The sequence below is a fragment of the Ailuropoda melanoleuca genome, chromosome 9 (genome assembly GCF_002007445.2).
Source record: "Ailuropoda melanoleuca isolate Jingjing chromosome 9, ASM200744v2, whole genome shotgun sequence".
Lineage (NCBI taxonomy): Eukaryota > Metazoa > Chordata > Mammalia > Carnivora > Ursidae > Ailuropoda > Ailuropoda melanoleuca.
Genome location: NC_048226.1, coordinates 87,372,424 through 87,399,717, shown reverse-complemented (window position 1 = coordinate 87,399,717; position 27,294 = coordinate 87,372,424). Strand labels below are relative to the sequence as shown.

Sequence of the window (27,294 nt, the reverse complement as noted above, 5' to 3'; positions counted from 1 at the left end):
TTCCCCTTCCCCCCTGCCCCTGGTAACCTCTAATCTACTTTCTGTTTCTATGAAGTTGCCTATTCTTGATATTTCAAGTAAGTGGAATCCTACAATACTTTTCCTTTTGTATCTTACTTATTTATCATGTTTTCAGGGTGCATTCATGTTGTAGTATGTATCAGAACTTTGTTCCTTTTTTTTTTTTTAACTAGGCTCCATGCCCAGTGTGGAGCCCAATGTGGGGCTTGAACTCACAACCCTGAGATCAAGACCTGAACCAAGATCAAGAGTTGGACGCTTAACTGATTGAGCCACCCAGGTGCCCCTGTCCCTTTTTATAGCTGAAAATTATTCCAGAATGTTTTGTTTTGTTTTTTGTTTTGAGTATAGTTGCCAAACAGTGTTACATTAGTTTCAGGTATACAACATAGTGATTCAACAACCCCATGTGTACATTTTGTTTATCTATTCTTCCATTGATTCTTCTGTTATCTATTCTTCTGTTTATTCTTCTGTGATAGACACTTGGGTTGTTTCTACCTTTTGGCTAGAAAAATGCTGCAGTAAACATGGGCATACAAATATCTGTTTGAGTCTCTGTTTTCAGTTCTTTCAGAGATATATCCAGGCGTGGAATTGCTGAATCAAATAGCAATTCTGTGCTTAATTTTTTGAGGAGCTGTCAAACTTTTCCACAGTGACAAGATGTTTTCCACAATGTCTGTAACAATTTTACTCCACCAGCAACATACAAGGGCTCCAGTTTCTCTGTATCCTCACCAACACCTTTTATTTTCAGTTTTTAAAAAGTGTTATTATAACTGTCCTAATAGGTATGAAGTGGTATCTCATGGTTTTGATTTGCCTTTCTCTAATGACTAAAGCTGTTCTGCATCTCTTGTCTGCTTATTGACCATTTGTATATTTTCTCTGGAGAAGTAAGTATGCGTTCAAGTCTTTCGCCAAGTTGTAATTGGGTTGCCTTTTGTTGTTGCATTTTAGGGGTTCTTTGTATATTCTAGATGACACCTTTATCAGATATATGATTTGCAAATACAGCCAATTCTCATTATCTACAGATTCTGTTTACAGAAATTTGACTACTCACTAAAATTTATTTGTAATCCCAAAATCAATATTCATGGCACTTCTGTGCTCATCCACGCACATGTGAATGGTGGCAAAACATTTGAGTTGCCAATCTGCATGTTCCCAGATGAAGTTAAGAAAAAAAAAAAAAAAAGCAGTGCTTTGCCTCTTATTTCAGCTCTCAGATTATAGAAAGCATCCTTTCTGTGGTCTGTTAGTGCCACTTTTAAGTATTTTTGTGTCTTTTTTTGGTGATCTCGCTATTTAAAATGACCTCCAAGTGTAGTGCTGGAGTGCTGTCTAGTGTTTGTAAATGCAAGAAGGCTGTGAGGTGCCTTATGGAGAAAACACATGTTAGACAAGCTTCATTCAGGCTGAGTGATAGTGCTGTTGGCTGCGAGTTCAATGGTAACAAATCTATGTATATTAAATAAGGTATCTTTAAACAGAAAAACACATGGAACAGGTTATCTATTGATCAGCTTATGAAAATGTTATGATCAAAAGCTCCCAGGATCTTAATCCTAGGAGCATTTGTTCAGTATCCCCTAATTCAGTGTTCATGGTGACTTTATAGAACATAACTATTGAGAGGAATGAGAACTGACAATATTTTCTCCCTTGTGTGGACTATATTTTCATTTTCTTGATAGTGTCATTTAATGCACAAAAATTTTTCACTTGTGATGAAGTTCAATTTATCTATTTTTGTTATTGTTGTTTTTACTCACGCTTTTGACGTCATATCTAAGAATACATTGCTGGGGGCAGGGGGTGGGTACCTGGCTGGCTCAGTTGGTAGAGCATGAACTCCTGAGCTCTGGGTTGTGAGTTCAAGTCCCGTATTGGGCCTAGATTACTTAATAAGAAAAAATCTATTGCCAAATCCAAGGTCATGAAGATATACCCTTACATTTTCTTCTAAGAATTTTATGGTTACAGTTCTTATATTTAGGTCACTAAACCATTTTGAGTAAATTTTTGTGGTGTGGGGTAGAAGTCCAACTTCATTCTTTTGCTTGTGGTAATCCAGTTTTCCCAGCACCATCTGTTGAAACAACTCTCTTTCTCTCACTGAATGGACTTAGCACCCTTGTCAAAAATCAGTTGGCTGTATATGTGAGGTTTATTCCTGGACTCTGACTTCTATTCCTTTGGTCTATATATCTATCCTTTTGCCACTGCCACACTGCTTTGATTGTTTTAGGTTTATAGTAAATTTTCAAATCAGGAGTATGGGTCCTTAACTTTCTTCTTTTTCAAGATTATTTTGTTTACTAGGGGCCCCTTGCAATTCTATATAAATTTGAGGATTGGCTTTTCCATTTCTGAAAAAAAGTTATTTGAAATTTGAATTATAAACTATGGAAGCAATTATGTTGAATCTTTAGATTGCTTTGGGTAGTGTTGACATCTTAACAATATTTAGTATTCCTATCTATGAACATGAGATGCCTTTCCATTTATTTAGGTCTTATTTCTTTCAGCAAGTTTTGTAGTTTTCAGTGTACAAGTCTTTCACCTCCTTGGTTACATTTTACTTATAGATATTCTTTTAGATGCTATTGTGATTGGAATTGCTATCATAATTTGTTCTTCAGATTGTTTATTGATGGTGTATAGGAACAACTAATTTTTGTTTGTTGATTTCGTAACCTGCAGTTTTCCTGAATTCATTTGTTAGCTCTAGTAGTTTCCTTGTGGATTTAGGATTTTCTATATGTTGGATTATGTCCTCCTTAAATAGATGTAGTTTTACTCTTTTTCAATCTGGATATCTATTATTCTTTTTCTTATGTTGAACCATTCTTGTATTCCTAAAATAAATCCCACTTGGTTATGGTGGGAGGGCACTGGCAGGGGCTGACGAAGGAAATGGTGAGCTGGGACTTGGTAAGGTCGGGGAAGGTTGCAAGATGAATGAAGGATTTGGGGGTGGGGGTAGAGGGGCAATGTGGGAGGCCCATTCCGGAGAGGACCAGCCTGGCTGCAGAGCAGGATTCAGTTAAAGAAATGAGGTAGCGAAGGGATAAAACCTTTAGAGGTGATAGATATGTTCATCATCTTGAGTGGTTGGGGGGGGAGGTTTCACAGATATATACCTATGTCAAAATTCATTTTAAATATGTACAGTTAATTGTTTGTCAGTTATACCTCAGTGAAGTAGAAACAAGAACACTAAAAAAACAACAACAATAAAACAGTATGAGTTAGTTTGGTAATAGACTGTAGATGGCTTTGAATGCCTAAGGAATGTATAGTTAGTAAGGTGTCAGGCTTTTTCAAAGGATCTCTAACATCTCCCTTGGGGCAGGAAGGAAATTAGGAACCTCAGACAACCATCTTTGAGGCCCGGATAAAACTTCCTCTTGCTTCATAGAATGTCTGGATTTCTGGGTAATTCCAAAACCAATTTACAAACAACCAGTCTTCCCACCATTGGTTAAAGCCTATGGTCAAAGATAATATTTTGGTGTTCTGGAAGGGAGTATCTTTGAGAAGCAGAAATAGACACTGAGCAGGGCTCAAGACTGGGAGGGGTGTGGAGGTCTGTAATTTCTAAGTATAGTGAGAACAGTCTTGTACTCTGGAAGCACCCCTGGGTCTGTGGAATGATATCCCCAAGAGACTAGAGTCTAGCCCGGGGGCTCCCAGCCAAGGCTAAAGTGAAGACCCCAGCACTCTGCCTGGCACAGTGACTCCAAATTCCATAGACCACATATATATGTCTACTTGGCTTCCTGCCACCTACCAGTCCCAGAGCCGCCCCTGAGCCACCAGGAGACCACCAGAACCTCCAGCCTTCAGCTCTCTGAAATGGCAAGGACATCTCACTCTTTGGCCAACAGAATCTCTCGGCCAATGACCTGGAATGGGGACACAGAGTGATGCATGTAATTTTCTTCTGGGGGCTTGAATTTCCCAGGTTTCAGAGGCCATCTTGGAATGTGTGCAAGCAAGGCAGAGAAAGCCATTCTGCAGAGACACAGAAAGAAGAGAGCCCCTAAGCCTCCAGAACATGAGGCAGGGAGAGTCAGCCTCAGATTCAGTTCTCTATGTCTTCATGAAACCCTGCCATTTTGGTTCTGGGGGCTAATTAAGAACATAGACTTTGATGTCAGACAAAGTTGATGTTGAGTCTGGTCTCTTTTTACTCACTACCTGGGACCCTGGGTAAGTTACCTCTCAGAACCTATTTTCTCTGCAAAAATGGAAATAATAATGTCTAATTCAGAGAGAGATATTGTGAAAATTAGTTAAAATGAAGCTAACGGTGTCCACAGCACAGCCTAGTACATAATAGATGCTTAATAAATGTTGGTTCCTCCCATCCTTCTCAGAAAGGACCTCAATATGTGACTTAGAATTGAGAAGTGCTCCTGCCCTCTCCTCCTGCCACTTCCTGTCCATTCAACAAGCATTGATGGAACAGCTCTGGGCTAAGGCCTGTCTGGGGGCTGAGTTTCCAAGAGTGAGAAAGATACCATGTCTAACTTCCAACAGTCCACAGTGTGGTAAATGCCAGAATGGGTAAAAGCATGAAGGAATTAAAGGAAAGAGGAAGGAGAGCTGCCTGGAGGAGGTGATATCTTGCAGTGGGGAACTCAATCACACCCTTCAATCAAAAATCAGATTTTTATAAATAAAAATCTATAAAAACAGATTTTTATCACAACCGACACTCAGTGTGGGGCTTGAACTCACGGCCCCAAGATTAAGAATCTCATGCTCCACCGACTGAGCCAGCCAGGCACCCCTTCTTTTTTATTTTTGTATTTTTTTAATTGATTATTTATTTGAGAGAGAGAGTGAGCGAGCGAGTGCGAGCATGAGCTGGAGAGGAGCAGAGGGAGAGGGAGAAGTAGACTCCCCCGCTAAGCAGGGAGCTGGGCTCCATCCAGGACCCTGGGTTCATGACCCTGGGATCATGACCCGAGCTGAAGGCAGACGCTTAACGGACTGAGCCACCCAGGCACTCCCATGCCCCTCTCTTTTTAAAAATGACATTATCGAGACGCCTGGGTGGCATAGTAGGTTAAGCGTCTGGTTAAGCACCTGCCTTTGGCTCACATCACGATCTCACTGGGATTGAGTCCCGCAGCTCCCTGCTCATGGGGGAATCTGTTTCTCCCTCTGCCTGCAGCTCCCCTTGCTTGTGCTTGCTCTCTCTCTCTCTCTGAAAAATAAATAAAATCTTAAAAAAAAAAAAAAAGAAATGACATTATCCTAGGGCCTCTCTATCAAATGAGGCAGTGATTTAAAACTTGGGGTCCAGATGCCAGGTCCTCAATACTGGTAGGGGCCTTTGAGATGTTTTCATTATTGCCAAAGGCCCAATGTTAATCACGTTTAACCTTTCCCCAGGCTTCCTGGGGTCCATAACAGTTACCTCTTTGTTTTCAACTAAAACCCTAACACACAATGAGGCAATGCTGGTAGGCTCTCGCTGGGCAGAAGCTTGTATTGGCTGTTATATAGGACTTGGATTCAATTTTTTAAAGGAAAATGAAGCACTTATTAGTTAATTAATGCAGTTTTATTGTGTGCACAAATCCTCCACAACTTTGGGGGAAAATAACTGAAAGGGTCCTTAGTGGTAAAGAGGCTAGAAACCCCCGAGGTCAGGAATCCTGAGTTCAAAGGACAAGGAACTGTCTCTTATTCATAAGCTGCCATTCTGTGGCTTCTTGACCCATGCAGCAGAATATCTAGCTCGGGTAGTTGGGCCAGGAGGAGGCTGCGGTGGGGTCGGGCGGTGGGAGGTGGGGGGCACAGGAACCAAGAGGACAGACATTCCAAAACTAAACAGCCTTAAAAAAGAAAAAACTGAAAAAGGTTCTCTCTGCTTGCCTTTGCTTTGTTCTTTGCACCTGAAACAGGAATTTTGAATGAATACATTTTACTTGCTATCTGACGGGCACTTTATGCGCATTATCCTAATCAATGCCATTTCACAGATTGAGTCACACTGCTAGTGAATAACTGCACCAGGATCAGGAACCCAGGCAAATCTGGTGCTTAAGGCCCTTTCAACACTATGCTGTATTGCCTTTTCTGCTAGAACAGGGCATATTAGGATTAGGGCAAATATCTCTACTCTCTTTAGACTCCATTACTTCTGGATGATGATATTATGGATACCTATTTTTCTTCTATTTTTCTATAATTTCTGAATTTTTCCTAATTAGGACTATTACATCTCTGATGGGAAAACAAACTTTTCTTCTCCTCCTCCTCCTCCCCTTCCTCCTCCTCCTTTTTTTTAAATGACCCTTCTATGGGTGAATGAATCGGTAGCTAATGTCTGGAGGCTGCCCTGGTGAAGTCTTCCACTCAAGCCTGTTGGATATATGGCCTGGTTCTAGACTTGAGGAGTGATTAGCTGAGAGATGGATTTTGAAACGTTGGGGAGTGGATCAGGCTCTTCCAGGGTGAGTTTGTGGAACAGAAGATTGGCTTGAAGAAAGAAACTTGTAAGACAAATGGTGGAAGAGAAACGGGTGAGCAAGGAGAAACAGAAGGAAAACCAGGGAAAACCTGCTGTGTAATATGTCACAATAATATTGTACTGTGCGATATTGGCCGGTATTTTGTCTATAATTTCAAGTTTACCATCTCAAGGAATATCTTGAATGCATAAGAACCTTAGTAAATGTTAGTTTTAGACATCTGGAATTCGATGTTTTTCTACCGGTAGAATTAAAAGTCCTTGAAGGAGCATCCAGAGTAAATTTCTGTCCTCCATTCTATAAATGGGTGAGTTCTCTGGTCTTTATTATTGGTGGCGGTGGTGTCTCTTTTCCAGAGACAAGGGGACTAGTGATTGATTTCTGTATTTCTCAGCTCTTAGCCACGTAAAAATTGGTCTTAAGCAAGTTACTTAACCTCTCTCTAAACCCCAATAGATTCATTTGCAAAGTGGGAATCACTGCACCTTTCACAAATTGCTGGGAGAGGATACAAAGTGCAAAAAACGTGTTTAACACAGTGCCACGTACGAGTTTTTAAAAAAGCTACCCTGGAGTCAGTGCTTTTTGATGCGTGCAGGTAACGATCTCTCTGTCCATCTCCTGAAACAAAGCAGTCAAACATTCCAAACCCGGCTTCGATCAGTGTGTCAATCAGATAAAAATCTAAGTTCCACCGTGACTCCACGCCAGCAGCGGACCAAATCCCGGTTTGGGCGCCCCCAACCCCAGACTACAAGTCCCAGCATGCCGCGCTCTGGTCCTGGCGGCCCCGCCCCTTCCGTGTTGGCCCCGCACGTGGGCGCTGCTCTAGACACCACCCCCTCCCGGTGCCGCGGCGGGCGCGCCATGGAGACCGGGTGCTGGTTGCTGGGCGGCGAGTTCGAGGACTCGGTGTTCGAAGAGAGGCCGGAGCGGCGGCCTGGACCGCCGGCGTCCTACCGCGCCAAGCGCTGCGAGCCGCAGGTGAGAGGGCGGGGCTTCTGGCCCCTCTTCCGACGCCCGGCCTTGGCCTCCGCGGGTCCAGGGCAGGGAGCGCCTCAGACGCCCCACTCCCGCGCCGCCGCCCACGGAACCCAGGTTGTCGTTCTACGGATGCCCGCCGCCTTGCCAGGCCAACACTGCGCCCCCGCAGGCCTCCCCTCCCGTTGTCCTCCCCCTCCCCCAAGAGGCCGGGGCGCTTCAGCAGCCCCACCCGGTGGGCCTGGCCCGCTGGGCCCCGAGCTGTCGGCGAGTAACTCGCACGGGGCGTTTGGCGGGTGTTCCCAAGACTCGCTGTCCTGAAATCTTCAGTAACTCCTTGCTGCCTCACTGATTCTGCAACCGGGCAGTCAGGGGCCTCCGAAATCCGGCCACCGCCCACTTTCCAAAACTTGTCTGCTTCCCAGACAGCAACGTGCCACCCACGGGCCTGCCCTTGTTCAGTGAATTGTCCCAGCCCACGTCTGCCCCGCTCACATGGTCAGATCGTTCAATAATCTGTTCTAGTTCTTAGAGCACACCTTGAATGCCGCCGCCTCCAGGAAGTCTTTTCTGATTCCTCCTCCTAAGCAAATACGTTTGTCTTTGAGCGCCTCCTCCCCATTCAATTTGTATTACAGCACTTGCCAATAACATAAAGCTCTTCCACCCGAGTGCTAAATGATCGCAGGAGAGTGGGGGCTTAACTTTATGTCCTCCAGTGCCTGGCAGTTTTTGTCCATTAATAGGAACTCCATGAATATTTTGAATTGGTAGAATATTGCTTGGTGTTATTGCATGTATGTAAATCTCATCTCACGTATAAGAACTACAGTACTATTTATCAGAAACTTACCTGTTTCAGCCACTGTGCTAGGTTCCTTTACCTGTACTGTCTTCATTTTGCCTTAAAACTGTTGTATTTAGGGGTCGCCTGGGTGGCTCAGTCGGTTGGGCGTCTGCCTTCCACTCGGGTCATGATCCCAGGATCCTAGGCGCTCTGTTCAGCTGGGAGCCCGCTTCTCCCTCTCCCTCTGCCTGCCACTCCCCCTGCTCTCTGTCTCTCTCTTCAAACAAACAAACGAACGAACAAAACAAAACAAAACAAAAACCGTTGTACTTAAAGATGTCAGGTGCTCAGTAATTACTGAATTATGTTTGCTTATTTAACTTCCTTTTCTCCTTATCACATACATTCTTTCAAAGTTACCTGTAGTAGTTGATCAAGTAGACTAAAAACAGGAGTGGACCTGGGAAGTCATGTGGTGCAGCAATTAAAAGCCGTGGTTATGAGACAGGACCCTGCACTGCAGCCTTGGCTTTATCACTTGCCTTTCGAAGTGTCAATTCCTTATTTGTAATTTGGGAAAAATAATATTTGCTGGCTCACACGGTTGTCGTGGAGTGAAATGGGTGAGATACTTGGTCAGGTGTGATGTGCTGTACACTTACAAAGTAAAATCCAAAAATCACTTGTCTTTAGGATTTGTTTGGTTTCTGATGCTGTTCATGAACTCAAGGAGGCCTTATTCAAGTCATGTTGATTTCCATGGGTGCAAAGCCAGGAGCTTGGGTCAGGAGACTTCTGTTGTCCCTGCTCAGATTCTCTGTGGGTCAGAAGTTGGCTTTATCCACTCTGGCTCATAGTTCTCCCCTCCTTCCTCTTACCAGAAAGGAGAATTTGAAGCCATCCCTGTCTGGATGGTTGCGGACCTGCAGGTTATGTGGGAGAATAGAAACAGTCATTTGAAAGCCAGTTTTTCTTGATCATTTCCTGGTGGGATTGTGAAAATTTCATCAAGGTTTGCAGTTGGGCAGTTATTATTCAGCAAGTTGGGGTTGGCGTTGTGACTGGAAAGCAGTAGAGCATGAGGAAGAATTATGGGCTCAGAACATAGACTTGTTGACTTAACGCCATACTTCAGGGACAACAGAGAAACAGCAGTTACTAGCTTTCTTCGCTGTGATGGATCAGATGAAGGAGAGAGACTATTTTACTAAGTAAATAGGAGGGCAGTGATACCCAGGCAACACTTTTAGAAATAGAACCAAGCAATTTGACCACAAATGCAGTTGCATTTTAATAGCGTTTACCTGGGGGTGGACTACGTTTAGCCTCAGTGTGTTCCGTGAGGAAAAGGGAGATTGAGCTACTGCTTTGAAGCTGGAAAAACTGGCACACAGACTGCTTTTTGTTATACCTGTTTTCTCATCTTAATGTTCTTTACTCACTAACCGAGAAATCCCAGTCTTGCTTTCCTGTCTATCAGTAGAAAAGTGAATAAAATATTGCAGATGGCCGTTTCCTCAAACTTCTCTTCTCCAGGTCTTTGGTATTTGATTGCATGGAAACCTCCTTTCAGCCTTAGTTTCAGTCTCTTTGGTTAGATTCTACTTTCTGCTTTTACGACGTGTTCATAAAAGGGCTATAAGTAAAGGTAATTCCTCTTTCCTTTGTACTTTCCAGAAAGGATCGTCAGTCCCGGTTCCATCCACTCTAAAAATGTCTCTACAGGGAAACCTGTCTCAGTCTAAAGAACCAATGGGAACTGTGCTAGTTAAAACGTAGCTTCCCAGGCACCACGACCCCATCTTGAAATGCTCTGTATAGAACCGTATATGCCTGTGCTGCTTTTTCAGTTGAGAGGTTTCTTATTATTGGTATGTGTATGACTCACAATAATTTTAATGAAAACTGAGCCATCGCTGACATTGTCATTCTTCTTGTTGGATGTTTTCTTTGAGTCTCATCCTAAAGAAGTATGTCAGTTTTTTGAGGTTTAATCAATTATGTATGGGAAATTGCTTCTAGTTGAGTATGAGGGGGGAAAGCATAACTTAATTCTCTGTAATATGCCATTTTCACAATTTCTAGTGGTTTTATGAAGAAATAGAGAGCAGTGATGATGTTGAAGCCCTGACTCTGAAGAAATTCAAAGGGGACCTCGCCTACAGACGGCAAGAGTATCAGGTAGAATTCAACATATATAAGGTGACGCTACTTAACATAGGCTCTTGTTCTGTCAGTTACAGTATATTAGTTTTGAACGTGTTGTTTGTGGGGGTGAATTTAATCTTCTGTGATAAGTGTTTGCAATCTCAGGAACCCAGGTTTCTGTCTTTTTTCTACATGGCTCTATATCATTGGTTTTGTTTCCTGTGTCTACAGTATAGGGATCTTTTTGGGATCCTTGCAGGTCTGTTCCCCCAGGTTCTTTATCTTCTCATTCTGCGGGAGCCTCTAGCCCAGATGCCTCATGGAGTCACAGGAGCAGAGCACCCCAAAATGTGTAAGAGAGGGGAAGAACAAGTAGATACCAGGTTGCTTTACACATAAAATTTCATTTCTTCTTCACAAGAGTCTTACTGTTATCTTGCTGATGAGAGAAGGAAGGTTGTATAGCAAATTAGTGGCAAAACCAGGATTCAAACCCTGGTCTGTTTGGCTCCAAAATATGCTTCTTCCTACCATACGGTGATATTTTCCATGGTAGTAGCGGTTATAGTCTCCAGCCGTTTCTTTTAGAAAAGAAAGCCTTTTAGAAAAATGTACTGACAAATACTGAAGCCTTCCATAGTTCATTGTAGAGTCAGTTATAATAATACCCTGTGCCAAGAAAAAAAAATCATTCCTGTAACTGAATCCTTTTTTCTATATTTTTGCCTCTCTTTTTATCCCTTCTCTTCATTTCCTTTATTTAACAAATAATTGGCAGAGAGCACTGCAAGAGTATTCCAGCATCTCTGAAAAACTGCCATCCACGAATTTTGCCATGAAAAGGGATGTCCAGGAAGGCCAGGCTCGGTGTCTGGTTCACCTGGGAAGGCACATAGAAGCATTGGAGATCGCTACAAACTTGGTAAGTGGTTTCATTGCTTATATTCCTTTTACTTTCCTGGGATTATTGAATAGTTTATTTTCTAAAAACAAAAAACAACTTCTTGCTAGCCGCAAAATCTATGGGTTTGGATAAGTAGAAAAAAATCTTCAGTGGTGTAAGAACTTTAGAATGATGAACAGTTCGGAGCTCTAGACAGTCAATTTTTGTCATATTTTTTCTTGCCTGTGTTATGCTCAAAATTCTTCATTGCCTGAAAATCTCATTTGTAAAAAACGGTTTTACTCTTGTTAGGAGTAAACGTTCAAAGTAGGAGGATCATTAGTAATGTTTTTTTCTTTAATTTTTTTTTTTTAGATTTTATTTTCCAAAATTTCTACAGTGAACATGGATTACTTTTGTAAACAAGAAAAAAGTTACCAAAAATCCCTAAACATACTGAGCCAAGCTTAACAGCCTTTTTTATTCTTAAATGGAATTCACAGAATCCCTTTTTTAAGGGATAAAGAAAAGCAGTTATTTGCAATTCTAGATTCTGCTTGTTTTTGTTTTCAGATAAAGGCATTTTTTTATTTACTTCTGGTTTTTCTGTGTGTAAATTTTATATGAGTATTGGTCTACGTTGACCAATCTTAGTTTATAGATGACCAGTTTTCTTCCTCAGAGGGAATTAATGAGGCACCCACACACTGATCTTGAGCCCTGCGGATCAGGTTGACCAGAAGTCAGCCTAAAGTATGCATGCAGGGGCATGTGCCTGGGTGGCATAGCGGTTAAGCGTCTGCCTTCAGCTCAGGGCGTGATCCCGGCGTTATGGGATCGAGCCCCACATCAGGCTCCTCCGCTATGAGTTCCTTGTGTTGCTTGTGTTCCCTCTCTCACTGGCTGTCTCTATCTCTGTCAAATAAATAAATAAAATCTTTAAAAGAAATAAATAAAGTATGCATGCAATTGAACTGTCCTCCTCCATCTCATTAACTAGGAAAAATCCCTAAATTTACTTGCCAATGGGGTTCATTGCCTAGGACCTCAGCCTCTTGCAGTGAGAGCAAATCTTGGAAATTGTCTTTAGAACGTGGAAAACAGCTGTGTCTTGTTCTTCTTTTTCTCCCCTCCAATAAATGTGGGTTAATTCTTAAGCCAGAAGGTAAGATTACCTTGTTCAGGAAGCACGTGGCACAAGCAGTGAACTTGGTGGGATCTAGCAGCGTTCATTCTTGGTCTCCCGGGTCTGTGGATTAGCAGCAGTGATGGCCCTTTCGCTACCGTTTTCTAGACATCAGGCACCCATCCTTGGTTCCTGTTCTGTGCTCTCCTGTCACCTCTCTCTTCCTGGTATCTCTTGCACCTTGCCACTCTGCTCTTCCCTGCCTAACCTACAGAAGGCAGTGGCAGTGGCGTTAGTGTCTGGATCATTCCTGTGGCTCCCTCCAGCGTAGGAAGTCTGTTCCTGAGGTTCAGAGAAACATCTGTTGCTGTCAGCAGATGCCAGGTGTCCAGAGCTGGGGATGTGGCGAAGCAGGAGGAAGGACCCATCAGAAGACCTTCAGCTCCCTGCCGGGACTGAGAACTGTCCATCAGGCTTCTAGGTACCGTGGTGGGGAAGGAACCAGCAGTACAGGCCAGTGCGTCTCACCCACCAATCTGCATAGTTTCTCAAGGCCTGGCACCTCGTGTTTTGTTTTATTTTATAAATTTCTTCCCTACTTATAGACTTTTCTCTTTTGTTATTAGCTCTGGCCTATTTCTGGGTTTGTCTCGGTAGTTATTGTCCTTTCGCATTCTGTAGGGAGACAGGTCGGTATAGAGCATGGAATAAAATAGCTCGTCCTGGAGTGCCCATCAGGGTATGAACACTTTATGCTCACAACTTCTAATTCGTCTCTCTTCTTAATGATTTTTGGACAAAATTTGTAATAGAACTCATTTCTATTTTATTTCTTATTTAATAATTAAACAGCTTACAGGAACTGATATGCTCCTGTGATAAGCTGTGGTTAAGGACATTGCTTTCTGACGGTAAATGACTCTTTTAAATGTGTGCCGTCTACAAACATTGACTTTAGTCCCACCATGTGCCTGGCTCTGGGCTCAGTACTCCGGTGACAGATGGAACATATCCATACCCTGCAATACACTGTGCATCTAGAGGGAGAATCCTAAACCAGCTAACGCAAACCAGCTAACGCGCACCAGCTCTTCTAAAGTACCTTTCATTCTGTGCCTTCTGGTATGACTGACTGTAGCCCTGCTACTTGCTAGCTGTGTGGCTGCAGGCACGTTCTCTGACTTCTCTGTTGTGACTCAGTTCCTCCTTCTATGAAATGGGCATAATGATGGAATCTATTTTAAAGGATTGTCATGAGGATTAAATAAGTAAAGTGCTTAGAATAGTGCCTGGCATTATGCTCGAACTCCATGAACATTCATTCTTGTCGTCATTATTGCATTTCAGAAGTAGTTGCATTATTCTGGAAAAGATCACACAAAGTCATTTACATGGAATTTAATTTCCAGAGAGTTATTTACTATTTATGCTATAAAAACCCTCCCATCGAAATCATGGTTTATATGTAACAGCCTCTACCCCAACATACATTCTCAATATGAAATGTTCCTAAACAGCGTAAAGCACTATGGAGTAGTCCTGGAAGAAAGGTAGCATTTCTTAAAGTCTATATGTGTTATTCTCCTTATAAATAAAAGACATGAAGATGTATTACTCAGTTACTGAACATCTGTTATGTTCGAGGTGCTAAGCTCTCCACTAGGAATTCAGCATTGAACAAAAAAAACATTTGGGGGAAAAATGAGAGAAGTCAAAAGGCAAGAAACGGATTCTTAACTATAGAGAACAAACTGATGGTTACCAGAGGGGAGGGGATTGGGGGTAGGGGGATGGGTAAGCTTGGTGATGGGGATTAAGATGTGCACTTTTGATGAGCAGAGGGTGAGGTATGGAAGTGTTAAGTCACTATATTGTACACCTGAAGCTAACATAACACCTGTATGGTAACTCAATGGAATTAAAATAAAACTTAAAAAGAAAAAGTTGTAGAAGTTTTCTGAAGGGAAAACTTAAGAATTTTATGTGTGGTCAGAACTGATTGAGGTTGAAATAAATGAGTTTAAAAAAGTAAAAACAAAACAAAAAAACCCCTTTTGGAACCTAATGGTCTATCAGGAAGGACAAAATACGAAACAATAGTATTAATAAGACGACATCTGTTCTGTCATTACAAAGGTGCAGTATCACCAGATAGGTCGCATGGAGCTGTATTTTCTGTGTTCTCACTTAATATAAAAATATTTAGAATTCTCCCCAAGCTTGCAGTCACTGGTCTGTTTCTTCGGGCTGCATCCTGGGTAGTTTTCCTTGCGTTTCTTGCCCATTGTAGTTGTATGCAGGAGCTTGGTCTGGATACTAGTAGGCCAGGTTTTCTTTAGGCTTAAAATTAACTGAAAGGTAATTTTAGTCGGCCATCTGCTCTCCACAGACTAACGTAGAAAAAGAAGCCTTGTTTTCCCTAACCCACAGGGCTTTTGCCATATGGCAAGTTAGGCAAGAGGTGGCAGCTCTGGTTAAAGAGACTTGAAAAGCATTTTCTGATCAGAAGGAAACCAAGCAACCCCTTCTGGCCAAAAATAATTGGCCTTGGTAATGGTTACCAGGGACGGCATTTGGATTCAATTATGATGCTTCATGAAGCACTGAGAGCTTCAGGGCTATCCTGTTTAAGATGTCTAAGCCAAGTCAGATTTGGAAATGGAGTCCATTTGAATCCTCAAGGAAATTACCATTTGGATTTTTAGAAAGCCTGGAATATTAAAATGGAACCATTAGCCCAGGGTAAAAAAAAGTTGGCTGGGTCTTTCAGCTATCTGGCTAAGACAATAAAGATTACAATAAAAATGGAAGATAAACTGACATTTATGATTTGGCTGCTGAATTTTGTCAGGCCACTGTCACATGAATTATGCTATGGTTCTGACGGGATGTTTGGGAATGTGTGGTGGTTATTTTGGTAGGTAGTATGTATTTCTCTAGGTTTACAGCTTCAAACAGTTGTCTCTACTTGTAGCTACTGAAGATACCTCTAATTTACAACATACACAGCTTGGGTTTTTAGGCGTCTCCATTTTTACTTGGAAAACGTCTGCAATTTAAAGTTTTTAACTCTTGGGCACCTGGCTCGCTGAGTCGGTGGAGCGTACAAGTGTTGATCTCGGGGCTGTGGGTTCAGGCCCCACATCGTGTGTATAGAGATTGCTTAAAAATAGTATCTTAAAAAAATAATCAAGTTTTTAACTTTCTTTTTCCTCCTTAGGAAAATAAAGCAACTAACACAGACCATTTAACCACTGTGCTCTACCTCCAGTTGGCTATTTGTTCAAGTCTGCCGAACTTGGAGAAGACAATTCTCTGCCTACAGAAACTAATTTCTTTGCATCCTTTTGATCCTTGGAACTGGGGCAAATTGGCAGAGGCCTACCTGAAGCTGGGGCCAGCTCTGTCAACATTGTGTGCGTCATCTCAGAAACAGAACAGTTTCACCTCCAGTGACAAAACTATCAAATCCTCCTTTCCACACTCAGGAAAAGACTGTCTTTTGTGTTTTCCTGAAACCTTGCCTGAGAGCTCTGTGTTTTCTGTGGAAGCAAGCAGCAGCAATAACCAGAAGAATGAGAAAGCTCTGAAAAACGTTCAGAACTGCACGGCAGAAAAGAGGGAGGCAGTGTCACTAGAGACTCAGATGAAAGCATGTGCCTCTTTTATACGAACCAGGTAAATGAAGAATGGATTCAACAACACACGGTATTAGGCCCAGGACGAGGGTGTTACTTTTCTGATTTTAAGCTTCAAAAAGTCCTAGTATAGATGTTTGGCACGTTTTTGAGATTTTTTTCCCTGTGGTCTGGTTGGAATCCTTTGAACATGTCCTTTTAGTATGTAAGATTTAGAAACAAAACCAGATTTGTCCAAGAATATGATTTGTATCAATACTAAGATAAAATGTTAAAATTGAAAAACATTAAAATTAGGATAAGAAAATTAAATGTATAAAGCATTGACAAAGGGGAAGAGGTATTTTAAACAAGGAATTTTTCACTCATAGGTTCCACAGAAATCTAAAGACAAAAATTTGCTCTTGTGTTTGAATCACTATTAATAATATGAATAAACAGCGTTTAACTCATTCTACAGAGAATTCCCATGGTTTAGGGACTCCAAACACTTTAAATCCATAGTAATAAGAGTTTAAGGGGGAAAAAAAGTTTAAGGGAAAGGGGAACATACACTTGACCAAATTCTATAATTTATGAAACAGATTCTCTTAGGTCTCAAATGATGCCAGAAGAGTATTGTTGTTGTTGTTGTTTTTAACTCTGGAGAATTATAGAAATATTAACAGTGAGGCTTACTGAGAAGTGGTATCTATGAAGCAAATTGGAAACTTTATTCAGCAGATGTTTAGTGTTGACTGTGTTACTTTAATTCAGAAGTACGTTGAACCACTGGTATGCCGGGCACATGCTCGGTGCTGGAATCATAAAGATTGTTAAAAAGAGGCCCTTTGAAGGGCGCCTAGGTGGCTCAGTTGGTTGAGCGTTTGACTCTTGGTTTCAGCTTGGGTCATGATCTCTGGGTCATGGGATCAAGCCCCAAGTCGGCCTCCCCGCTCAGCTGGATTCCCTCTCTCCCTCCATTCCTCCCCCCTATTCATGCTCTCTGTCTTTCAAAATAAGGAAATCTTTTTTTTTTTTTCTTTAAAAGCCCTTCCTTACACCACTCAGTGTGCTGCGGAAAATACACATATAGTCAGTGACAGGTGGCACAGGCGCTAACGGGGTATTAGTAGTGTGAGCAGACCCCTACAGGACAGGTAAAGTGAGCGGTTCAGTGTAGCAGGAAGAAGGAAACCTTTACAGGGGAGTGATGCTTCTGGCAGATATTTCTGGGCACCTTCATCAGCTATTGAGAGAAATGTGTACTGGAGCTTTATATGCGTTATTTCATTTTAATCCTTACCTCTCTCTGGGGGGACGTTGGGATCCCATTGTAGAGACTAGGAAACTAACTTAGAATTATGCCCAAAGTGGCGCAGCTCTGAAATGCTGCCCTGATTTGGACCCAGGCCTTTGATTCCACAGCTTGTGTTCTTTCTGGGGTATTTTGCTGACTCTGGAATATTCCCCAGATGAGAAGATGCATGCTAGGTGAAGAGGCAGTAAGCAATCCACTGGGTGGAAGGACCAGTGTTGTGCAGTGTCATTGCACAGACTGCTGCAGTGACAGCAGTGTTGGTGGTGGAGCCGGAGAGGTGGGCTGCAGACCACAAGCCAGGATGATGGAGTGAGGAGGAGGAGGGGTTTTGGAGTCCGATCTCATTGTAAGGAACTTAATAAATTGTTCCTGAGTGAACGAGTGTGGACTCCTCCACTTGCTAGTGGTCTGACCTTGCACAAGTTACTTTGACTCTCTGCTCTCCAGTTCTTTCGTCTTCGTCTTCTTGGAGGAAAGGGGACATGCCTTCTTCGTGGGGTTGTTAGAATTCAAGGATCCGAAGCTCTTGGGGTAGTGCGCAGTATATGGTAAGCATTCGGTGAAGGTTGTACTTCTATTAGCAGATGTTAAATGTCATCTTAAAGAATTTGGTCCTTATGTTGAAGGCCTGAATAGTATTTGAGGTTTTAAATGTCCAAACGGTGTGACAAGAGCTGTGATTTCGAGAGAGAGATCTGGTGGCTGGGAGGAGATTTTGGAGGAAGGAGTTGGGATCTCGAGACACCAGTGAAGGAGCTGTGAAGTCATCGGTGGGTGGTGACGAGGATCTGACCTAGGGTAATGCAAGGGTAATAAAACGAGGAGATGGACGTCACTGCAGGATGGAATAGACAGAACTTGGTGACCAGCTGAGGGTATGGGAAAGGCAGGGAGGGGAGGAGGAGCAAAGATGTCCAAGACGAGTCAAGAGTCTACCTTGGATGGTGGCACCGTTTGCTAAGACAGGATACATGGCAGGAGGAGCAGAGCAGACTTAAGGTGGAAGTAAAGATTTTGGTTTAATGTGCTGAGATTCAAGTGCCTATAGGACATCCAGTCGGAGCTTTTCCCTCGGAGGAGTTGAGCTCAGAAGAAGGGAGCTAGAGATAAAGGAGTTTCAGGAGGGAGATTAGCAGCCAGATGACGGAAGTCAGGTAGGATCGATTCTGAGGAGGGGCTTTGGAAGTGAGGAGGTCATTTGCAGCCTTTGAGAAGGTAGTTTGAGTAACAGTGGGTGACCAGGCATAGGGCAGAGGGCTGAATGAACATGAGACAGAAGAAGCAAGTGTAAGCTGTATTTTCTAGTACTTTCAGGAGCAAGAGAGGGGAAAGCAAGGATATCAAAGATAAAAGGGGTCACAAATGTACGTGCTTCCAGAGGCCAGGTAGGTAACATAAGCAGGTTTGAGTGAACTGGGAGAATGTGGGTCAGAGCACGCTCTCCTACCAGACTCTCCGGTGACTTCCTGTTGCCCTTACATAAGCGTCCTGCTTCTTTCCATGGCCTGCGAGATATTGACCTGGCCTTTCCTTTCATCTCATTTACTAGTTTTTGTTGTTGTTGTTGTTGTTGTTGTTTCTCTCCATTCCAGCCACAGTGATCTTCACAATTTTCAAACACATCAAGCTAATTGCTGTGTCTGGGCCTCCTTCCCTGATATTCTGGTGGCTGGCTCATCATTAGGTCTTAGCTCGAGTGGTGACTCAGAAAAGTCTTCCTTCATGGCTCCACCTGAAGCAGATACTTGATCCACCCTGCTTGGATTTTTTTAATTTTTTTAAATTTTTTTTATTTTTTGCACCGCACTCCTCATTACCTGAGGTAATCTTGTGATCTGTCTCCTTCCATTCTTTGATGCAGGAACCTGTCTGTTTTGCCTGCCAGTATCTCCCAGTGCCTAGAGTAGTGAGTGTCCATTCAGGACATGAAATGAGTGAACAAGAGAGCCGAGTGCTTGTGGGAATAGCAATAAGGACCAGTGAGGCCTGAGGGAAACTGGAAAATCCACACATTCAATATTTTAAGATTGATTGATTGATTCATTCATTCCTTTGAGAGAGAGAGAAAGAGAGAACGTGTGAGTGGGCCGGAGCCTGGAGAAGGGCAGAGGGAGAGGAAAGAGAATCCCAAGCAGACTCCCTGCTCAGCACAGAGCCCGATGTGGGGCTCGATCTCACCACCCTGAGATCCTGACCTGAGCGGAAATCAAGAGTTGGCTGCTCAACAGACTGAGCCACCCAGGCACCCCCACATTCAGTACTTTAAAAAACAATGGAGAGAAGGAGCCATGTGACAAGGACGGGAGGGAGGAGGAAAGGGAAGACCAGGTTATGCTCACGATGGGAAGTTAGCGGTGAGGCTAGCGGTGAGGCAGTTGCAAGGTGGTCATCAGAGGGTTGTCAAAGACTTGACCCTGCTTTGGGTAAGTAAAGTATGCTGGAGGATATAATTAGTCCTCGAGGTGGAGTGACTGTGCCTTGAGGGGATTTAAAGGGTCACAGAACACTGACTTCAAAGGAGCACATCCCGACACTTTGTGAGGAGGAGCCTTTGATTAGGAAGCTTGTCCTTTTCACTCCAAATAGTTTGTGCTTTCAATCACTTGACTTCTACAGGAAGCCCTTTTGAGGTTTTTCTCCCTAAACATTTCTTTGAGAAGCATTGGTCTAGGAAGTTTAGAAAAGAAGATTCTCCAAGGCAGTTTGCTCAGTTTGCTCAAGTGGGAAGCTTTAGGGGTTTAAATGAAGGTGAGTACCTTCCTTTAGCCCGGTAGGACTTCCATCAGCCCAGTACCTGTGCCCTCTGCACACATTTCCTCACTGCGTTCTCTTACCTGTTGCCCACACATTGGGACTTACTGTTTTTCAGGCTCTTGCTTCAGCTCACCCAGTCTCAGCAAACATCATTTGCTTTGGAGAGGAACTTAAGGACTCAGCAGGAAATTGAAGATAAAATGAAAGGGTTCAGCTTCAAAGAAGACACTTTGTTGTTGATAGCTGAGGTGAGTGTTCGTATAAACCCTAGGGGTTTATGTGAACCAGGGCATCAGAGGTATTTTTCCTGGCTCTGGTACCATTTTTTAAAAAACAGCCAAATCTCCTCTATTAAGGGACTTTTTCCCTGCTTTACGTGCCTTTTGATCACTTATTCTGTGAAAGCGGCCTCTTCGTCATCTTTCTCCTGCAGCGTGCTAGAGGCAGGGGCTCTGTTTCATTTTCCTGTCGGTGCTTGTTAGTACCTGCCTGCTTGCACATCATAAATGCCCAATAATTGTTTTTTGAGTGTTGTTTAAACGAATGAATGACTATTGGCATTCTTGCAGCGTTTCTGTACGTTTTTTCCTCCATTTGTCCTCATAACACTCAGAACGGCCTGTGGGACAGGTGGGGCTGGGAGCGAGGCTCATAAGGGTTGGGACCTGCCTAAGGTCAGATTTTAAGCTATAGAGCTGGACCAGAGCCCAGCCCACTACAAGTCCACTTTCCTTCTGTTCCACCTTTCTACTACCTTGATGGTTGCAAAGAAATTAAAATGTCAGGGTTTGGTTTTGTTTGTTTGTTTAACCTTCATTAGTTTTTTTATTTTTTTTTTAAAGATTTTATTTATTTATTTGACAGAGATAGAGACAGCCAGCGAGAGAGGGAACACAAGCAGGGAGAATGGGAGAGGAAGAAGCAGGCTCATAGCGGAAGAGCCTGATATGGGGCTCGATCCCAGAACGCCGGGATCACGCCCTGAGCCGAAGGCAGACGCTTAACCGCTGTGCCACCCAGGCGCCCCTCATTAGTTTTTTTAAAAAGTGATGTTGAAATTACTTACGATCGCATTTGGAGATAATGTTTGGATTTAAGTTATTCACGCTAGTTCCTGTTAGTATGTAACTGAAACTTGACAGTTCAGGTACTCTTCCTGTGAATTAAGTCTATATCCATATCCATCCTAACGTCATTCTTTCAAGAAATACTTTTTGCGTATCTAAATTGCCAGGCTCCTTTCTTCCTTCTCTAAACTCCCACTTGGACCCCTTTTCTCTCTTATGGGACCGCACTCTCCTGTCTCTTCTCTGAGCCTTTTTCAGCCTTTCCTTTGAGCCCACAGACATGCTCAGCGGATAGCCTATCCCTCCTAAGTTTACTGTAGCCTTTCCTTAGTCTTTGTTTTCCTTCCTCTTTCTGGTGTTCATAGCTATTGGCCACCCACTTTCTGTTTCCTCTTCCCTTTACTTCTAAGTGGCCGTATCAGTCTGATTTTCTTCTATATTCTTAATATTCCTCTGCCTCTTGGAACTTCCTAGTTTCCTCAGTGTCTTAAATAATGACATTCTCAGAGGTTCCACTTAGGTTCTCTGTTCTCTCTGCCATCTCCCACAGAAATCATAACCACACATGGTTTCAGTTGTCACCACTGGGTTGATTACCCTCTAGTCTGTATCTGTAGTTCCATCTCTGAAACACTTGTCTCACATCTCAGACTAGACACCTCCTAAGTGACTAATCTTTAGTGATGATTGATGATCTTACTGTCACTGCAGGTACAAAGTGTCTAAAATGGAGCTACTCAGCAAAACGCTTCCTGGTCAGTCTTCTGTCAGTATCTAGCAGAGGGGAGTCAGGGAGAACCATTTCTTCGTTGTAGAGTTTGTTTTTTTCATCAGTCCTGTCTGTCATTCTTTTATCCAGACCTGGGAGCTCGCTCGCTGTGGGCTGTTCCTCTCCTTCTCACCTCTAGCAGGCACCCAGCCGCCCTTCCTTCAGGTCCACCTTCCATTTCTCTTGCACCACCAGCACCCTTGTCCTTATGACCTCATGCTTGGCTCACAGTGACCTCCTGGCTTGGCTCTCCTCGCTTCCTTGCTCTCTCCCCTCAGATCTGTCTGAGGTTTATCTCACAGCATTGCTCTGAGCATATTACCTGCTTGCTCAAAAACTAAAGCGTGTCACCATCACCTCAGAGGTCAGGTTTGGTTTAGGTGCCTCCATATGATATCCAAGGCCTTTCAGAGAGTAATCCCAGACTTAGGACCTCGTAATTCCTTTCACAAATCTTTTGCGTCCTGTAGACTGGTCTGCCACATCTAACAAACTTGTCATGGGTTTTCTCATCCCCACCCACTTACTGTATTCCCATCCTCAGAGACTCCGCTGAAGTCCCACATCTAGGAAGCTTTCCCTGAACATCCCTGTCTGTGGCAATGGCTCCCTCCTTGAGCTTAAGGAGAGTCAGTGCTTGAATAGATAGCACTTTGCCCCCGCCCCCCAAAATACAAGAATATGTCTTATCTTTTCAACTAGATTTTAGGTCTCCTTATAAGTAAGGTTATCCTTACAAAGAAGACATCCTTACAATATGTCTTAAACATCTTCATACTCTTTACCATGCTCAGTGTATCATGGACCGCGTGGAATAGTAGTTCTCCACCTGGACAATGCATGTGGAGTACCTGTGGAGCTTTTTTAAGAAGACAAATGTCTGGGCCCCCATTGGGATTATAATGTACATTTCATTTTGTGCTCTGTTAATCTTACTTTGTGACATAAACATAACCCTGTGTCCTTAAATATCCCTTGATTGCATACTTTTTTTTTCGTTTTACCGTTGTTTTATTTGAGTTAGGATCTAGGGGCACCTGGCTGGCTCAGTCAGTAGAGCATCCAACTCTTGATCTCAGGGTCGTGAGTTCAAGCCCCACGTGGGGTGTGGAGCCTACTTTAAAAAAAAAAAAATTAGGGGCGCCTGGGTGGCACAGCGGTTAAAGCGTCTGTCTTCGGCTCAGGGCGTGATCCTGGCGTTCTGGGATTGAGCCCCACATCAGGCTCTTCCGCTATGAGCCTGCTTCTTCCTCTCCCACTCTCCCTGCTTGTGTTCCCTCTCTCACTGGCTGTCTCTATATCTCTGTCGAATAAATAAATAAAATCTTTAAAAAAAAAAATTAAAGGATCCATATAGGAACCATATTTGGTTCTTTTGTCTCTTACACTCTTTTATTCTGTAACAGCTCCCCTTCTCTGTTTTTTTTTAAGATAAAAAATATATGTAACATAAAATTTGCTATCTTAATCATGGTTTAGTGTACAATTCATTAATTACACACACAGTGTTGTGCAACCATCAGCACTATTTCCAAAATTTTTTCATCATCCCAAACGGAAACTCTGTAACCATTAAGCAATAATTCCCATTCCCCTTCCCCCCCTCCCTCCAACCCCTAGTAACCTTTAATCTACCTTCTGTGTCTATGAATGTACCTACATTAGCTATTTCAAGTAGTGGAATCCCATAATATTTGCCCTTTTATGTCTGGCTTATTTCACTTAACATAATGTTTTCAAGGTTCATCCATGTTGTAGCCTGTGTCCAAACTTCATTCCTTTTTATGGCTGAATAATATCCCACTCTGTGTACATACACCACATTTTGTTTATCCAGTCCTCTGGTGATTGACACTTGGGTCACTTCCACGTTTTGGCTATTGTGAAGAAGGCTGCTGTGAACATTGGTGTACAGGTATCTGAGTATTCCTGATTTAAATTCTTCTGGATATATACCTAAGAGTGGAATTTGCTGGGTCACATGGTGATTCTGTTTAAATTTTTGAGGAATCGCGAAACTGTGCATTTCACTTTATATTTGTTATTTTTACCTAACGTGACATGATCGTGACCCTGTATCTTTATTATTTTTTTTTTAAGATTTATTTATTTATTTTAGAATGAGAGAGAGCACACGTGGTGGGGAGGGGCAGAGGGACAGGGAGACAAACACTCAAGCAGATCCATGTGGGGCTCGATCCTACAATCCTGAGATCACAACCTGAGTCGAAAGCAACCATTGGACACTCAGCCGGCTGTGCCACCCAGATGCCGCGACCCCGTATCTTTAAATACTGTTTGAATATGTATTTTGTAATGGCCGGATAGTAGTCCAGTTTATAGCTTTTGATGAGCTATCATTTATTTACTTAAGTCGTCTATACTGAACATTTAACAAATATTAAGTATTTTAATAAGACTTTGCAAAAAAAAAATCAGTGTATTTATTCCTTTTAGAATAGATTACTAGGAATAGAATCACTAGGTTAAAGTACACAAACATTTTAAAGACTTGAAGCTCATTTCCAAATTGTGATTCAGAAACTCTGTTTCAAGTTACATATCCTGTATGAGAATACTGATTTGCCTTCTCCAGTCCTAGATATTAGGTTGAACCATGTGAAATTGTCAATAGTCGATCATTTTGACCTATAAAAACAATATTACACATATTAACTTATTTTTCAAAATCTGTGATTTGATTGGTAAAAAATGGCACTTTTTAGTGTTAATTTGTTTGATTACTCTTAAGGTGAACGGTTTTTTCATATGTTTATTGGTCTTTTATATTTTGTGAAATACCTAGTCATGCTTTTGCTTCGTTATTCTATTTGTATGTTTCTGTTTTTCTTACTAATTTTTTTAAGAGCTCTCTCTATACTAGGCTTACTAACCTTTTATATGTGCAGTATTTTCTGAAGTGTATGATTTTTTTGGTATATAGAAGTTTAAATTTTTTTATATGGTCAGATATTTTTGCAGATATTTTGACCCCTGCGAATGATGCACCTGCTAATTCCTCCTTTTGGAATATTGCATCATTTGGTTATTACTATTATTCAGTTCTCTTTTTTATTAAAAAAAAAAGACTTTTGGTGTTATATCCCAGATTTTAAAATACTGCATTTCATTGAGTCCAAGAAGTCATCAGTTGTAAGACACATCATTATTTGATGGGCCACTAAAAGAAAAGTAAGAAGCCATTTATGCTGCGACACGCCCGTGTTGTGAGGTACCTCTTGATGTCAGAAATGTTGAAATACAAAACAAAATTGTCTTAGAATTAATGAAAACACCAAGCTTTAATAAATGCTGACAATTGCCTGGTTAAGCTATTCATCTCATTAGCTCTTGCCTAATACAAGTAGTCTTTGATATTTAAAGTCAGTGGAACCCCTTCTTTGAATAGGTCTCTAATCCATTGTAATTTGAGTATTCATGAACACATTGGATCTCAGGTTTTCAGGAAACTTAGATATCATCTAGTCCAAATCCAAGTAACTTAAATTCCCTTTACAGCACCCCTGCCAGATGGCTCCCTAACCTTTTGTGCCAACGATATGAAATGTGTTGAGACTTAATTTTAGTTCGCTGTCCTTACCAGAGATGAGCTCACTTAGTGGGTTCGGGTGCAGGCTCTCCACAACTGAATTTCGGCACGTCTTACTGGAGAAACCAGCACAAGCTCTGGGCCTGATTCTGACCAGTAGGGAGCAGTGTTGTGCCTTCAGAGGGCAGCCAGCGCCTAGGGTCCTTGGGGTTGGTGCGACAGCATCTCCGGAGGGATTGGGTCTCTCTGGGTCAGGCAAGGGTACTCGCCTGTTTGCTGCCTTGGACTTGTTTGGAGCAGTTCTGAGAGGAAGAATCTGCCCCCACCGCACCCCCAGCAGCAGTATTCGGCCGGGGCTCTGCTTTCTGGTTATTTTATGAGGAGGGAGAAGCACTCGCAGATGCATGCTTGCCAGCAGAAGGTGATCTTTGACTTAAGAATGTTGACGGGGCACTCCCTGTAGGAGGAAGAGCTGCCACATTCGTATTCCAGTGACTTGTTCACCCAGGGGAGAGAGGAGGAGAGTGGGGTGTGCTACCTCTGTCGTCCTTGGGTCGCTGCTTCTGAACAAACGTCTTTTCAATACGTTGGGATTGTCTCCTGGCTGCTAAAGTATTTCTGCTGGTTTTCTCTTTCTCCCTTCGCTCCCCTCCCTCCCTCCCTCCTTCCTTCCTTCCTTCCTTCCTTCCTTCCTCTTCCTCTTCCTCTTCCTCTTCCTCTCTCTTTCTCTCTTTCCTGATAGGAAACCCTTTACACTTGATGAATAGCATACTCTTCCGCTCCACGTCTGCTGCCCCTTTTATTGGGACAGGTTTTTTGTTTTTTTTTTCCCTCCTGCTGCAGGTTATGGGAGAAGATATCGTCCCAGAAAAAATAAAAGATGAGGTTCACACAGAGGTGAAGTGTGTTGGCTCTGCAGCCCTGACTGCCTTGGTGATTGCATCTTCGAAAGAATTTGAAGACAAGTGGTTCAGAAAGATCAAAGACCACTTCTGTCCCTTTGAAAATCAGTTCCATACAGAGATACAAATCTTGGCTTAGTGGTCCCTTTAAAAACAAAAGAAAACATCCTGCAGTGTTTTAATTGTCCTTGTTCACTTCAGACAGATTCCACTGCTAATCATGGAATATAGTGAATTTAAAATGATCATTTATGTTTTATAAAAACAGCTTCTCACAGATTATTTCTACTGTGTTCAGTTTCTTGATTTCTTGGTAGATTTTTGCCATTCACTTATCTTAGACCTGCTCTTCCTTTAGAAGACACCTGGTGGGAAGGTGTAGAAGGGGCCCTTAGAGTTTTTCAAACAGGCGCTGTGTTATAATCGGCAGTAAAAGTATCCACATTGCTCAGGTAAACCCATCAGGAAAGAATAAGAATGTTGAAATGTAAAAGTAAACCATTTTTAAGAGGGGCGTATCAAAGTCTGCAGAGGCTCTGAGATTTTGTGTACGGGCCCAAATGAAAGTGCGCGTGGGTGGACTGCGTTCTGGAAACTCAGGTCTTCTCTGACGGTTGGTAGTCAGCACTCTTGCCTTGGGCCACAGAGGATACTGTCTCTTTTGTAAGGCTGTTTGCTGTGCAAACATCGTGATGAAAAGATGGTCTGGAACGAAGGGCAGTTAGTGCCTTGCTCCCCCGATGCACAGAAACGTGAGGCCCACGGGGCACTGTCGTGCAGGGTGGGTGACGGTCCTGTCCTTGCAGATGCACGGATTATAGTCACGGTCTCTAACATCTTCAATACAAAAGGCCTTTACCTTACATCA

The 27,294-nt window shown here is 42.7% G+C and overlaps 1 protein-coding gene across 2 annotated transcripts; it reads left to right on the top strand.

Moving 5' to 3' along the window:
* The first annotated feature begins 7,336 nt into the window (after positions 1–7,336).
* Positions 7,337–26,708, top strand: C9H8orf76 (chromosome 9 C8orf76 homolog). 2 transcript variants are annotated; one of them, XM_002924319.4, is made up of 6 exons: positions 7,337–7,505; positions 10,375–10,470; positions 11,216–11,359; positions 15,667–16,124; positions 20,254–20,386; positions 26,368–26,708. In XM_002924319.4, the coding sequence occupies exons 1-6, from the start codon at positions 7,389–7,391 to the stop codon at positions 26,563–26,565; spliced, it is 1,146 nt and encodes a 381-aa protein (XP_002924365.2). In that variant the 5' UTR covers positions 7,337–7,388; the 3' UTR covers positions 26,566–26,708. The 2 variants fall into 2 exon arrangements, with proteins under 2 accessions (XP_002924365.2, XP_034524473.1); XM_034668582.1 differs by lacking the exon at positions 26,368–26,708 and adding an exon at positions 21,003–21,023.
* The last annotated feature ends 586 nt before the right edge of the window (positions 26,709–27,294 follow it).